Source organism: Brachycentrus maculatus, unplaced genomic scaffold (assembly GCF_059751285.1).
Source record: "Brachycentrus maculatus isolate JH-2025_06_01 unplaced genomic scaffold, ASM5975128v1 h1tg000370l, whole genome shotgun sequence".
NCBI lineage: Eukaryota > Metazoa > Arthropoda > Insecta > Trichoptera > Brachycentridae > Brachycentrus > Brachycentrus maculatus.
In genome coordinates, this window is record NW_028281119.1 from 1,866,542 (window position 1) to 1,879,972 (window position 13,431).

General features: G+C 34.9%; 1 protein-coding gene across 2 annotated transcripts in view; it reads right to left on the reverse strand.

The window, feature by feature from the left end:
- Nucleotides 1–13,431, reverse strand: part of jing (AE binding protein 2 jing) — a 141,815-nt gene extending 128,384 nt beyond the window's left edge. Inside the window, exon 1 of one of the 2 annotated variants that reach the window (XM_088270097.1) lies at nucleotides 13,066–13,431. In XM_088270097.1, coding sequence (XP_088126223.1) covers nucleotides 13,066–13,382 — 317 coding nt within the window. In that variant the 5' untranslated portion in view covers nucleotides 13,383–13,431. The remainder of the gene's footprint in view (nucleotides 1–13,065) is intronic. The other variant, XM_088270096.1, reaches the window with a different exon arrangement.

Here is a 13,431-nt window from a genome sequence, read left to right on the forward strand (position 1 = left end):
AACAAGATCGTATTTTTTATCAGGATCATAATTATGAAAATTTAAGAGCTTTTTTTCGTTTCCTTCGCTGTTTCAAATGAAAATATCAGATAATCGAGCTTATAAAACGAATAAAATAACATCTACGTAGTTTTTTCGACATGAGTTTTATTTGACCAGCAACCGGGGTTTCGTCGTAACCGTCATCACCAGACCAGTCTGATGATGTCAGTTACGACGAAACCCGGTTGTTGTTGGTCGAATAAAATTCATGTGGAAAAAACTACATAGTTGTTATTTTATTCTATAAATGCAGTTCCACAAAGAACAAATGTCAGTACAAAACTTAAATACTTATGTATTATAAAACGATGAATAAATTGTGATGAATTTGCGACAAAAACAAGTATTGGTTAATTAGGCGAATTATTATAATCGTATGATAAAAAATATGCCCAAGGAAAAACAAGGTGTGTAGCATATAACCATTGATCAAAATATGGACATAGTTGAGATTCCAAGTGGATTCGCCGTTTGCAGGCGATGGTAATGTAATGGGCATGTCACGAGCCCTCACTGCGCGGCGCCGTTTGGCCCCGGGGTCACACACACGATGAGACATCCGCGCACCTACGCGGGTAGGCACCGGTACTGCTAACGCGTACCTTCACTATTTCCGATCTCGAGTGGGTGGAGCTTTAACCGACAATGGACGTGCAGCCCACATGTCCATGGGTGTGAATGAAAAAAGCGTAATTTAATTGACTAAGTAAAGCTTTTCGTTTTTACACTACTATATCGACGTTGATAGCGAAGAGATTTGAAACTAAACATATGCATAAATTATGAAGCGAAAGAAATTGTAAAAAATAGCAGAAGGAGACCGAGAAAAACTTGGCATGATCAGGTATGTCAAATACTTGAAAGTGGTCAGGTCAAGAGTAGAAATAATCGGCGGGTGTGTATGAGGAGATGCGTGAATGTGGAAGAGGCGAAGATTGTTTGCAAAGACAAATTGGTAGGCTTTTTTGTCTCTCTGCCTACACCTGTGGGGAAGCGCCGTGATGGTTAGTTAGTTAGTTGTAGAATCTTTAGATCGTATTCCATAGAAGCGGCGGTTAAGAGCTGCGGACGCATTAATTTATGAATGAAACGGGTGATTTGTTATCGAGTAATGAACCAGGCGAACAGTTACGTAGATATAGGAGCGTGGTTAATCCACTTTGACGCAGTTCATTCGAAGCCGTCGATGGGTGTTAATATTGCTGCTTGTCGTACGAAAATGTTTATGCGGTTGCGTCGCTTTATCGCACAGATTAAATAATAAATGTGTGCGTCCGCCGCTCACATCAGCCGATCTTAAGGAATTAATCCTGGACTCAATTCCCAGGGGGGTATAAATTAATATTAAAAAGAGATTTCATGTTAATATTTATTTATTACAATAGACTAGTATCTGAAGCGTATGTACGAGTGATCATCTAGCCTTCGTAGAATTAACAATCAAGATATCTTTACTTCAATATAATGCAGTGCCCTAAGGTGACCCAAAACCTGCAACATTCGGTGCAGATAAGGGTAAGGAGAAGAAAGGGGAATTCAATCTAAAAACGAACGATTTATCTACATTGAATCCACCCGGAAACTCAAATACTTGTCTTTAAATCTAAATAAGGATGTAACATAATTTCAGGAATTTAGCATCGCACACACTAGATTATCATAATATGATGACACTTAGATATCCACACAGCACAGCTGTAAGCGGAAACATAAATTCTCGTTCGAGGAAACCAGTTTGTGTAAGACACTTATTGAAATTTTACTAATAAAAAACGACAGCATCGGAAGTGTCTCCACCTCTAGCCAGGTAAGGTGTGAATAACAACGAAGACTGAAGAACAAAAAAAAAGTCTGTATGTCTGTATGTCTGTCTCGATACAACGGATTCAATACGGCCAAAAAGTAAAAAAAATAGGACATTTTTCCGTAGAAACCACCTAATATGACCACCCTGCACTATAATATAACAGTGCATGGTACTTGCGAAATATCGTTTCTAGTGCAACGGATAATAATAATCGTCGATTACGGAATGGCGAAACTTGAACATAGAACGGAAAGTAACCGAGCAATGAAAGGCGATTGCAGTCGGCTTCAAGGCTGGGCCAGATGCCATTAAGATTACTCGCCTAGATGCAACATGGATGCTGCACTTTTGCTTTGTTAGATAATGAAACAGAAGGGAAAAATACAATATATTTACAATGCCGTTTATAATACAAAACTCTCCAATTATAAAAGAGAGAGGACCAAAAGGTATAAATGACAGTAAAAAAGGTAATAAACCACATTTAAACAGTTTGGTTGACATCTCAAGATAGATGAAGAAGAATATGGAAGTCTGGGTATTTACAGGGATTATGACCTATCTTAGGTTGGTCAAATGATCAATTTACACAAGTGCAACATTCACCATTTTATCCATGATTGACAACCACGCTACTCATTTTTTGGAACTAGATATATAATTAATTTCACAACATAGTGCATTATGAGTTCACTGGGTGGCTCTAGTGATCTCAAAAAATACAAAAACAATACAATTACAAGTATTTGGATACATTCAAAATGTTGTGAATACATTTGAACACTACAAAATAATAAAAAATTACGTTTGCACAAAAACAACCTTTTTAGTTAAGTAGTCAAGAGATTTAAGTTAAAAACAAAAATTGATTCACGAATATCGTCAGTGAATTTTTGCATATAACTTTTCTTAAGTTACCCGCCTGCACAAACATTACATGATTTGTATACTTAGGTACCTATTCCTACATACCATTGCAGGAAGCCATTAAAATATAAGAAACGTATTTCTATCAACCTATGACAATAACATGCGTAATATCCTGCAAAGAACGAGTACACGCTAGCTATGTAACAGTCACTGCCCATAAGTAGACCTTTTCCCGAAATAAATATTGGACAGGATATTCAAGTCTAAATGTAAATTTGAGGACTCCCTGCTTTGTCGGGTTGTGGTCCCGTGATTAGTGTCGCGGACTCTTGAGTGTTTCTACTTTACCACAACCTTATATGTAGGTAACACAAATATTTATAAGCATATTTTTTTAAGTAGTCGCATAGACAGATAAATGTAACATAAATTATTATTCGAATCCTTATTCGCACCCCAATGGTGCATAGGGCACTGCATCATATAAACGCAGTGTTATCTTGATCGTCAACACACGAAGGAAAGGTGATCAGCCCTCCGCTTCAGGTACCAGTCCAGGGTAATATTGAATAAATATGAGAGTGAAAAAATCACTTATATTTATTTGACCCCCTCTGGGAATCGAACCCAGGACTGAGTAACATAAACTATAGGGGATAATAAGACCAACGATAAATACGTCCATATTACGATGTTCGAATAGTTCGAGAAAAGAATGCAAGGCTGAGATAAACATTATCGATAACATCAAGAAAGGTGTGTTGAGATAGATTGGTCATGTGAATCGAATGAGTGAAGAAAGAACTACAAAATATATTTTTAAGGCAAATGGGGTTGACAGTAGAAGCAGAGGAAGACCGAGAAAAACTTGACATAAAGTATTACTTGAAAATGATCAGGTCAGGAGTCGGAATAATCGGAGAGTATGTATGAGGAGATGCATAAATGTTGAAGATGCGAAGATTGTTTTTAAAAAAATATTGATATAGAGTTCTTTTTTCTCTGCCTACCCCTGGGGAGAAGCATCGTGATGGTAAGTTAGTTAGAATAAATATGTAAGTACATATCATATTAATGAATTACTAAACGTAAATATTTTAATCACTAGATTTAATAGATAAAATTGAACAAAAAATTACGAAAAAATACGGGAATGAAAAGGTACATTTACGAAATTAAGACTGAACTTAATTGTATTATTATGATAACTTGGATGTATATTTTAAATCAAAACAGAAAAATCGGAAACCTTTTTTACATACACACTCGTAAATAGAGCAATAAGCATGTATGTAATGCAAATAAATTGTGACCATCAAGTGCAGTCGGCATACAACATACAAGTAAGGTCACATTTGTTGCACAACAATTTCAAAATAATAAAACAGCCGACGTTGATAGTTGAAACTGTGCATTCATTATGTTATTTATAATAACGAATAATATTAATGCGACAAGAAGGAAGTAAGCTCAAAGTCCACGGACTTTTATGCACCCGCAGTTGAAATGCAATTGCAAATATTTAAAATATGCAATAAGTATAAATTATATAAGTTACCTACATTTAAGTTCTGCTTACATTCACTGCCTACGTGGATTGTAGTGAAATTACGACTTTTATTATAATTGAATATCACAATGTACTGCAAATAAATGTGTAAGTACGTATTGTAATGAACTTTTATATAACCATATCGTGGTCGTATAGGAGAAAGTGACCAACTAACAAAACGTAAAATGTTCAGGAGGGCCATCAAGTCACTTTTGCTTGGCAAGAAAATAAACATCAATGCAGTTAATCATTTTCAACAAGTCAGTATATTGTGCTCCCATTTATAAAATCCTTTGGGATTTTTTTCTGGCACAATCAGGTATGTCAAATACTTGAAAGCGGCCGGGTCAGGAGTAATAATAATTGTCGGGTATGTATGAGGAGATGCATGAATGTAGAAGAGGCGAAGAATGTTTGCAGACAAGAGTGGTGTAGCGTTCGATTCTCTCTGCCTACCCCTGCGGGAAGCGGCGTGATGGTTAGTTAGTTAGTTTATATTAAGCTAGTAAGATATCAAATGGTAAATGATTGCGTTTTTGTAAAAAATGCACTCGGTCACTTTCTCCAGTATGACTACGATATAGATAATATTCAAAATGAAATACTTGTACAATACATCCATTTCTACGATAATAATTTATTTCTACGACAGTAAATCCTTGATATAACGGACCTCTATTTCACGAAATTCGGATATAACGGATAAAATATCCGGTAACATTATTGACCATTCAAAAGATAACGAAGCTCAATATATTATACACGTTTTCGTAATTTAAAAGAGTTGATTATAAAAAAAATAGTAAACATCAAAAGTGCAAACTGAACTTGATTCCTTTTTCTAAGCAGGATTACCGAAAGCAAGCGCGTCATGCTATTTTTTTTAAAGTTTTTAGATTTATTTGAAACCCATTTTCGACCCATTTTACGCCCCCCCTCCCCCCAATCAGTCTGTTATATCGAGATTTAACTGTACTGACTCCATCGGAAAGAAGGGTTATACTTATTCAGTCTAAAAGCTGTTCACGAATAATTTTTAGCAGTCTCCAGCAAAGAGGTGTTAAACGGGTATATTCTACGAAAATTACTAACAATAAATTTTTATTATGACCAAAAGTCAAAAAACGTATACCTGTTGTGTAACGCGTCTTCGACTGTCATTGTGCCATCAATGTACGGGATTATTATCCTAGGTATCGCGTGTGCTTGACATTTATAAAGTAAAACAATACTCTTTCATTAAATATTGGTCGGGAATCGAACCACGTTAAATAAAAAATATTTGCACCAATAACAAAAATCAACTGTCAAAGTGATGAAAGCGCAGCAATTATGGAGTTTATGTAATTTCTACTTATACTTGTCGGAACATAACGAAACGGGTTGCGTTTATATTGATTTAAGGCAGATGGGTAATTTTATATAAAAAATAGGTTTTAACTGGAGGAGGGTAGGGTAACTGAGGTGACGATTGACCTAATCTATTGTTTCTATAGACTAAAATGCAAAATTCAACGTACTTTGCGAATGTGGATGTATTATATGAGCCTATAAAAAAAGTTTTACACGGAAATAAAATGTAAGCATCTTTAACCTCGTGGATGTTTAACCTCGGCTCGTAACGCATGTCTGTGTTGAAACCTTAAGTGCATGTTGGTCTTCGGGTCGACCAAAAATCGCATGTGTTAGACATTTTGTGTAGTTTTGAGTGTGTGGTGAAGGGTGGTATTGTTTGCATGTTGTGGTAGTGATTATCCTGACGAAGAGACGGGTACGTCTCGAAACCGGTAGACATATAAATCTCGGTGAGTGGTTATATACTAATAATATTAACATTTTTGTAAAAAAAATGTAAGCATCTGTTTTTTCATAACCAAATGAAAAAAAAATACATAAAAGAGAACTTTGTGAATGTTAATAATTTAGAAGCCAATCACTTTCTAGGTTAGATCCTCCGTTATGAGCGTTGAATTATTTCCTCAGTTCATGCGTAGTTATGGCTAAATATTTAATGTTGAAAATCAAAGCAAAGCCACGAAAGAAATATATTAGGCGGGACTGCTAACAACTTATGTATAGAGTATGCGAAATGATATGTATGTTTTTTTTTATACAATATACGAAACTGTTCAAGGTTATAATAAAAACTGACCTATACTAATGGTAATTAATTTTGACTGGAGGCCAATACGAACATTTATGAATAAGGCTTAGTTATTATATATTTATACTACACTTATTTCATTATCATTTCGTTTCTGTTGATAAGGAGAAAATACGTTACGCAAAGAAAGCGTTGTACACAGATATACATATGTATATATTATAGAAAAGTTAGCGTAGATACCTATTGCTTCATTAGAATGTTTATTCACTTATTTCTTGATTATATTATTATAAGGTATATATTTTAAAATTAAGATACATATGTATATGTAAATTAAACTAACTTTAAAAATTATTAAATAAAACACATGTTTTTTTACCACTTGAATTTATTTGTGACTATTAGTTTCGGAAGCTAAGCTTCCATCTTCAGGTATAAATAATAACTAAACAATAAATAAAATACAGAACAGTTTTTTTTATTCTTAATTATGTTTTAGTTATTACTTAGACCTGAAGATGGAAGCTTAGCTTCCGAAACTAGTAGTCATAAATAAACTCAAGTGGTAAAAAAATGTTTTATTTATTAATTTTAACACGTCTTACCACAAAGTAAATGCCTAAACAATAAATAAAAATATAAAAGTAAATAAAAAAATTTAGACCTGATAAAGTGGTTTAAACAAACAAAGATTAATGAAATCTAAAATAATGGTTAAAATAATTTTACATAATTTATATAGCGCCAATTACGTAAAAAAACTACCTCAAGAGCGCTATAATTAAAGGTTTTTGATTTAATTAAGGGTAAAAGAAAAGTATTTAAATAATTTTACAAACAAATCCTTATTGGATTTCAGAAGCATCTCACGTTTAATTTGTAACTGCTGGTGGAAGGGAAAAATGATCGGAAAAATATTGCACATCAATAATTGCAACAAGAATACATTTTTTATCAACAACAACAAAAAATAGGCCAACGAGGTTCCCCTTCATGAAATAAAATAAATATACCCTGGTTAGGTATACACCTACATACATATATACACTTATACATGTACATTTCGCTCACTCCTTTCAAGAACGTCATAAATCAAAAAACTTGATTTTTCAATAGATTTTAAGTTTGATTAGATTAGAAGTTTAAAAATATAATACAATGTATTAAAAATAAATATCAAGCCACTTATTGAACTTTATACTGTGCAACAGATCTTTTTAGGTAAAACCTGAAGGTTTTTTCTCCATTTGAAAAATATTTAGTATAAGTATTTTAAAAAAAATTCTTCAAAATGCAAAAACAGCACCTTCTGCCCTGTAGCGGGTAAATATTGAGTTAAAAATATGCCTCTTTTGCGGGATATAGTACATTTTCTGGGCATTCCGAAAACATGCACAGCTGAAAATTGTCGATTTTTGATATGTGACGTTCTTGAAAGGAGTGAGCGATATATAAAATCTTATATTTAAAAACAGAAGAGATAATCATAACCAGTTTGTGATTGACGTATTTTACTAGTTATCATTCTGATTTAGAATAAAGATTAAATTAATGCATCACTGACAAAACGACAGTGATAATTCATAATTCCTGACTTACACATCCTATTAGCTGTAGTATCAGCATTGTCATAAAATAAATTACATAGAATTCCATACTATCGTAAGATACAAAATGGTATTTTACAGGTAAAGGATTTAAACATTTTTCCCGGAACATTTGTACTGTGCTATCCGAGTCCAATATATTTTTTTAAATGCAATAAAATAACTAAACATTTTCAAAATTCAGTAAAACCTCGATATAACGGACTTATTGGGGGAGAAGGTGTCCGTTATAGCCTTAAATTAGTTTTATAAAAATAAGTTAAAAATGTATGAATTTTTTTTTGAAAATGTGAACACTGTATTTAGACATTAATAAACAATAAAAGACGTAAACAAAATTATTTATTTCCTTCGGACACTCCTTGTGAAGCGACGTCGCTGTTTGATATCGACGCGCTTGCTTTCGGTAATCCTGCTTTGAAAAATGAATCATGTTTTGTTTCCACTTTTGAGTTTGCTATTTTTGTATAATCAACTCTCTAAAATTACGATAATTTATTAATATTTATTGACCAGATTTTTTGTCCGTTATATCCGAAGTTCGTTATATCAAGGTTTTACTGTATTTATATTTTTTTTTAAATACAGTGGAACCTCTCATAACGAGCACAATTCGTTCCATAATCTTACTCGTTAAGCGAAACATTTTTATTTGTTTTCCAAGAATGTAAGAAGTCCCGGCTTACAAATAAATGTGGTGGAAAAAGGGACTTGCCCTTTCTCTGTAACTCATGCGAAAAGTGCTCAGTAAGGGAACAACTTATAAAATAGCTCGCTATGCGAATTACTCGTTATGAGAGGTACCACTGTATTTACACCATAAATTGATGGTAACCAAATGATACATCTCTTGTAGTTTTGACAAAATGAACGGAAAGTAGGGTACCTATAGATGCTGCCACGAGGCATATCGGCGTGGTAATTAGAAGTGCTGATTTCATGCAATAACTGCAGTTTCAAATTGACTGGTTGCATGCGCAGCGCCGCTTGCGCAACAATAGCCTAACAGCGGACGGATAGAAAATGGGTCAGGGCTTTGCGGCCACAAATAACCTTAGGAGTGAAATATTATGACTTAGTCTTCAGTCAAACAAGGAATGGTTACATCGCGTATTGAAAGATCGATTTCTGACTGCGAAATTCGATTTTTTTTTTAATTACCTAACGTCCAAGTGACTCTAGTTACGGCTTATGCAACACCGTTTATCATGTACCTACTCGGGCTTCAACTTTATAAGTTTCATAGCCTATGGCTACTCGTGAGTGGATTTACTCTTTATGTTTAAAGTTACTATAATTTCATGTAATTCATGAGTGAAAATTCTAGGCAAAAACACTCGCCGCGAAATTCGATGTCGATCGTTTTTATGTGTGATCTACGTGCGAAAAATAATGCCGCGGTCTTATTTCACCCCACGAGTCGTCTGTAAATAAGTCGGCTTCGCGAGGGGTCGCAAATAAAAGTGAGATATTTAAACGGAAACGAGTAGGTACTTCGTCAAAATCAATTAAATGAATTGAAATCGTAAAATGTCATGATGTACAGTCTCGAGTGAATTCGTGTAAACAATTTCAAAAGGACTGCTGATTTTCATTGACTGCTGGTTTGTTTAGGGATACTTATTTTCAACGCGACAAGCTTATTTATAGATAGAATTCTTCCCTTGTATCGCGTTTTTATTTTTTAAATATGATTTTTCATTGAGGATATAAATTGGAAATAAGTATATGACGCAAATTTATGAGGCAAATGTGGTAGGTAGAATCAAATGAAGACCGAGGAAAACTTGGCATGATCAAATATTTCAAGTACTTGAAAGTGGTAAGGTCAGGAGTCGGAATAATCGGCGTGTATGTATGAGGAGATGCATGAATGTGGAAGAGTCGGCGATGATTGTTTGCAAAGACAGGTTGTTATAGCGTTCTGTTATCTCTGCCGGGTAGTTAGTTGTAAAGGATGTGTAAGTACATATAATATTACATTGATACATTTATAAAAATACGTTGAAGTCAGTGTGTTTAAGAGTTTCAAAAATTATAATTGTGATGAGAACTCATTAACTTCGTAGATAGACGATCAGAATGTTACGTGAATAGAGAACTCGACTGGAAATCAGAAAAGTCCATGTTCAAATTCCGTGGAATGGAAGGTTATTTTGCTAGTCATACAATGAAATAATATACAACATTTTGAGTGTGTCAAAATACTTGTTCACAAAATCTGGATTATCTCCAATTATTGGAGTTCTTTTTTCTGGTCAAATTATAGGCTTAAATAATAAAAATGAAAATGATATTTTCGAACGCCACACCACTCTGTCTTTGCGAACATTCTTCATTATTACGACTGCTGACCCAGCCGCTTTCAAGTATTTGACATACCTGATTGTGGGTCTTCCTCTGCTTCTTTTCCAACTACATTCGCCTCATAAATTTGTTTAACCGTTCTTCAAAAAATAATATGAAGTACTATTGTCATAAGGATTTTTAAAACAAAAAAAACATTGATGTTTTAGCAGAAGGTAGCATCCCTAGTTCAGACTGTGGATACGTAAAACATCTCGTAACGTCGCTCGCGGCGAGCACCGACTATGGATGGAGCGCTCGGCTCGCTGTACTGACTATACGAATGCTCGCATCGTAACGTGTAACGTTACGACGACATGACTCCGGTCAGTCTCCACCGTTACAATGCTCGCCGTTCACCTCGTATGAGGATAATTAAAACTAACTAACTAACCATCACGCCGCTTCCCCGCAGGGGTAGGCAGAGACAATCGAACGCCACACCACTCTGTCTTTGCAAACATTCTTCGCCTCTTCTACATTCATGCATCTCCTCATACATATTCGACGATTATTACGACTCCTGACCCGGTCGCTTTCAAGTATTTGACATACCTGATTGTGCCAAGTTTTTCTAGGTCTTCCTCTGCTTTTTTTTCCAACTACATTCGCTTCATAAATTTGTTTAACCGCTCAAAACACCTTTCTTAATTTTATCGATAATGCTTATCTCAGCCTTGCATTCTTTCCTCATTTCATCATTCGAACATCTATCAAACATCGTTTTACCGCACATTCGTCTGAGGGATCGAATTTAATTAACAATTACAAATAAACGTTAGTATTTAAGTAGTAGGTACATTGTTGCGCTGGACTGCGGTGCATTGAAAAATTCACATACATAAATGAATAAATACTGAGTAGAACAATCACTAGTGTGTTTCATATGGTATATCATAATATCTATACTTACTCAGAGACTACTACTACACATTATACAAGGTGATATATTATATGCCTACTAACGTAGTTATTCTATGAAGGGCCTCAATCACCTTGGCATAAGATGCAAAGGCTTGTATGTAATGGGATCGGTATTCATAAGAAAAAATATTTATTTTTATGAAAACTAATATTCATAGTCCTGCTGGGGAAATACAGCAGGACTTCTATAATCCGAACAACGAAAAATTACCCTCTGTTTGGACTAGTGGAGCGTTCGTATTTGGTATTTTTATCAAATAAAACAGATACGTATTGTGAAAATTTAAATGTACATACTTATTTATTAAAAGAAATCAAATATTTCAGTTGGTCGAGATTTATTAATGTCAAGTAAAAAGCTTTGTCTCTCAATTTACGTAAAAGCATCTTCTCTGGCACAGGAATATCCACTTGGTCAGCCCATTCTAGGTATGTATTTTAAGGATGAGTGGGCGTTCGGATTAGCGGGGGTTCGGATTAAAGAGGTGCTGCTGTAATATCATGAAGATTCTCAGTTAAATATAGTATTTTTATGAAAATCTCAACAAAGACAAACAAATTATTGAGCTGTAAATATGGTAGTCATTTACAGGGCTTGCAACCATTAGAGGAGATGCATGAATGTGGAATAGGCGAAGATTATTTGTAAAGATATATTGGTGTGGCATTATATTCTCTCTGCTTACCCTGCAGTAAAACGGCGTGATGGTTAGCTAGTTAGTAATGGAAATGATTTTGCGAACAAATTAATTTTTAGTTTTTTTCTTCTAAAAATATTCTGCTATAGTTTCTAACTGCCGGCGGAAGAGCATTCCATGCCATAGGGCCCGCAGCACCAAAGGCACTATTGACAAATGTAGTGTAGATCTAATTGCGAGCTAGTATATTTTTAATACTTTTTTAACCAGAGAGAGGATTTCGCAACAGCAAAAAATAACTATATTAGTTTTAATTATAGTATAATAAAATTCATTTCAGAAAGCCCTTAGGCTGGTACAAGAACGTTATAAATGGAGAGAAACCAAAAGGAAAAACCATCAGTCATCAGGAGCAGGAATAGAAGACACGGAATATTTTAAAATACATAAGAATCATTTTTCCAATCTCCCTAAAACGATTCGAAAGCACCTAGATAAGTATTAGAAATATGAGGATTTTTGAAATGTACGCTTTGATTATTATTCCTCCTCGGTGACCGCTGCGTAGGCAGGTATTTACATCCTGTGTGTCGTCGGGTAGGTACCAAGATACTGCTTGTAACATAAAAATGAAGAGCCATGTAACAAAATACAATGTAACATGCAGACCAAAAGTAAAACGCAGTCTCGGTTTCAATCTGTGCCGAATTATGCAATGTTAAATTTTGCTGGCGGACCGGGCCGGAATTCACTCGAGATATTCGGCAATGACCGTGACATTCGCTACTCCGAATTATAACAATGACCGCCTCATTGCCAGACATCAGATAACAGGATTCGGCCATTGAAACATTTCGCGCAGCAAAAAAAAACACTAATAAGACCGTAGCTGTATTATGTAGGTACCTATATGACGGCCACAACAAATGCAGTTGACGTTCGTAAAATGATAACAAAGCGTATATTCAGATAAGATGTCTCATATTATTAACAGTTAACATTGAAAATGTACGTAAGAAACATTTTGAAATAGTTGTTATGTCAACAAAACCTTATATTTCACGTTTGTATACACGAGAATCAATCGCCTCGGCGCAGCGCTGGCTCGTCTATAAAGGTCGACAACCTCGAGTAGTAATAATATTCATATTTATTGTTTATAATGGACTAACCTGTCTGACGATTCCGAACTGTCGTATCTATCCGTACAACGCTTCTTTCTGATATCTTCTTCCTGTCCGGGGACATATTTCACACGTTCTATTTGATCCGTCGATGAGTTTTTGGGATCAGCCACGCTTTGGGATTCACATTTATCACTCTGAACATCACTTTTGCTCTCGATATAAAATGACATTTTCACTTTAGGAGGTCGTGAATCATTCTCACTTATAGTTTTTAAGTCACACACATTCGCACTGTCATCTTTCACAGAAGATTCGTCCTTTTTTACGAGACCTGCCCCATCCGCGCACGGCCCGTCCGCCATGTTGGATCACACAACTGTTTTGAAGTTATTTTGTATTTGGGCCGCTAAG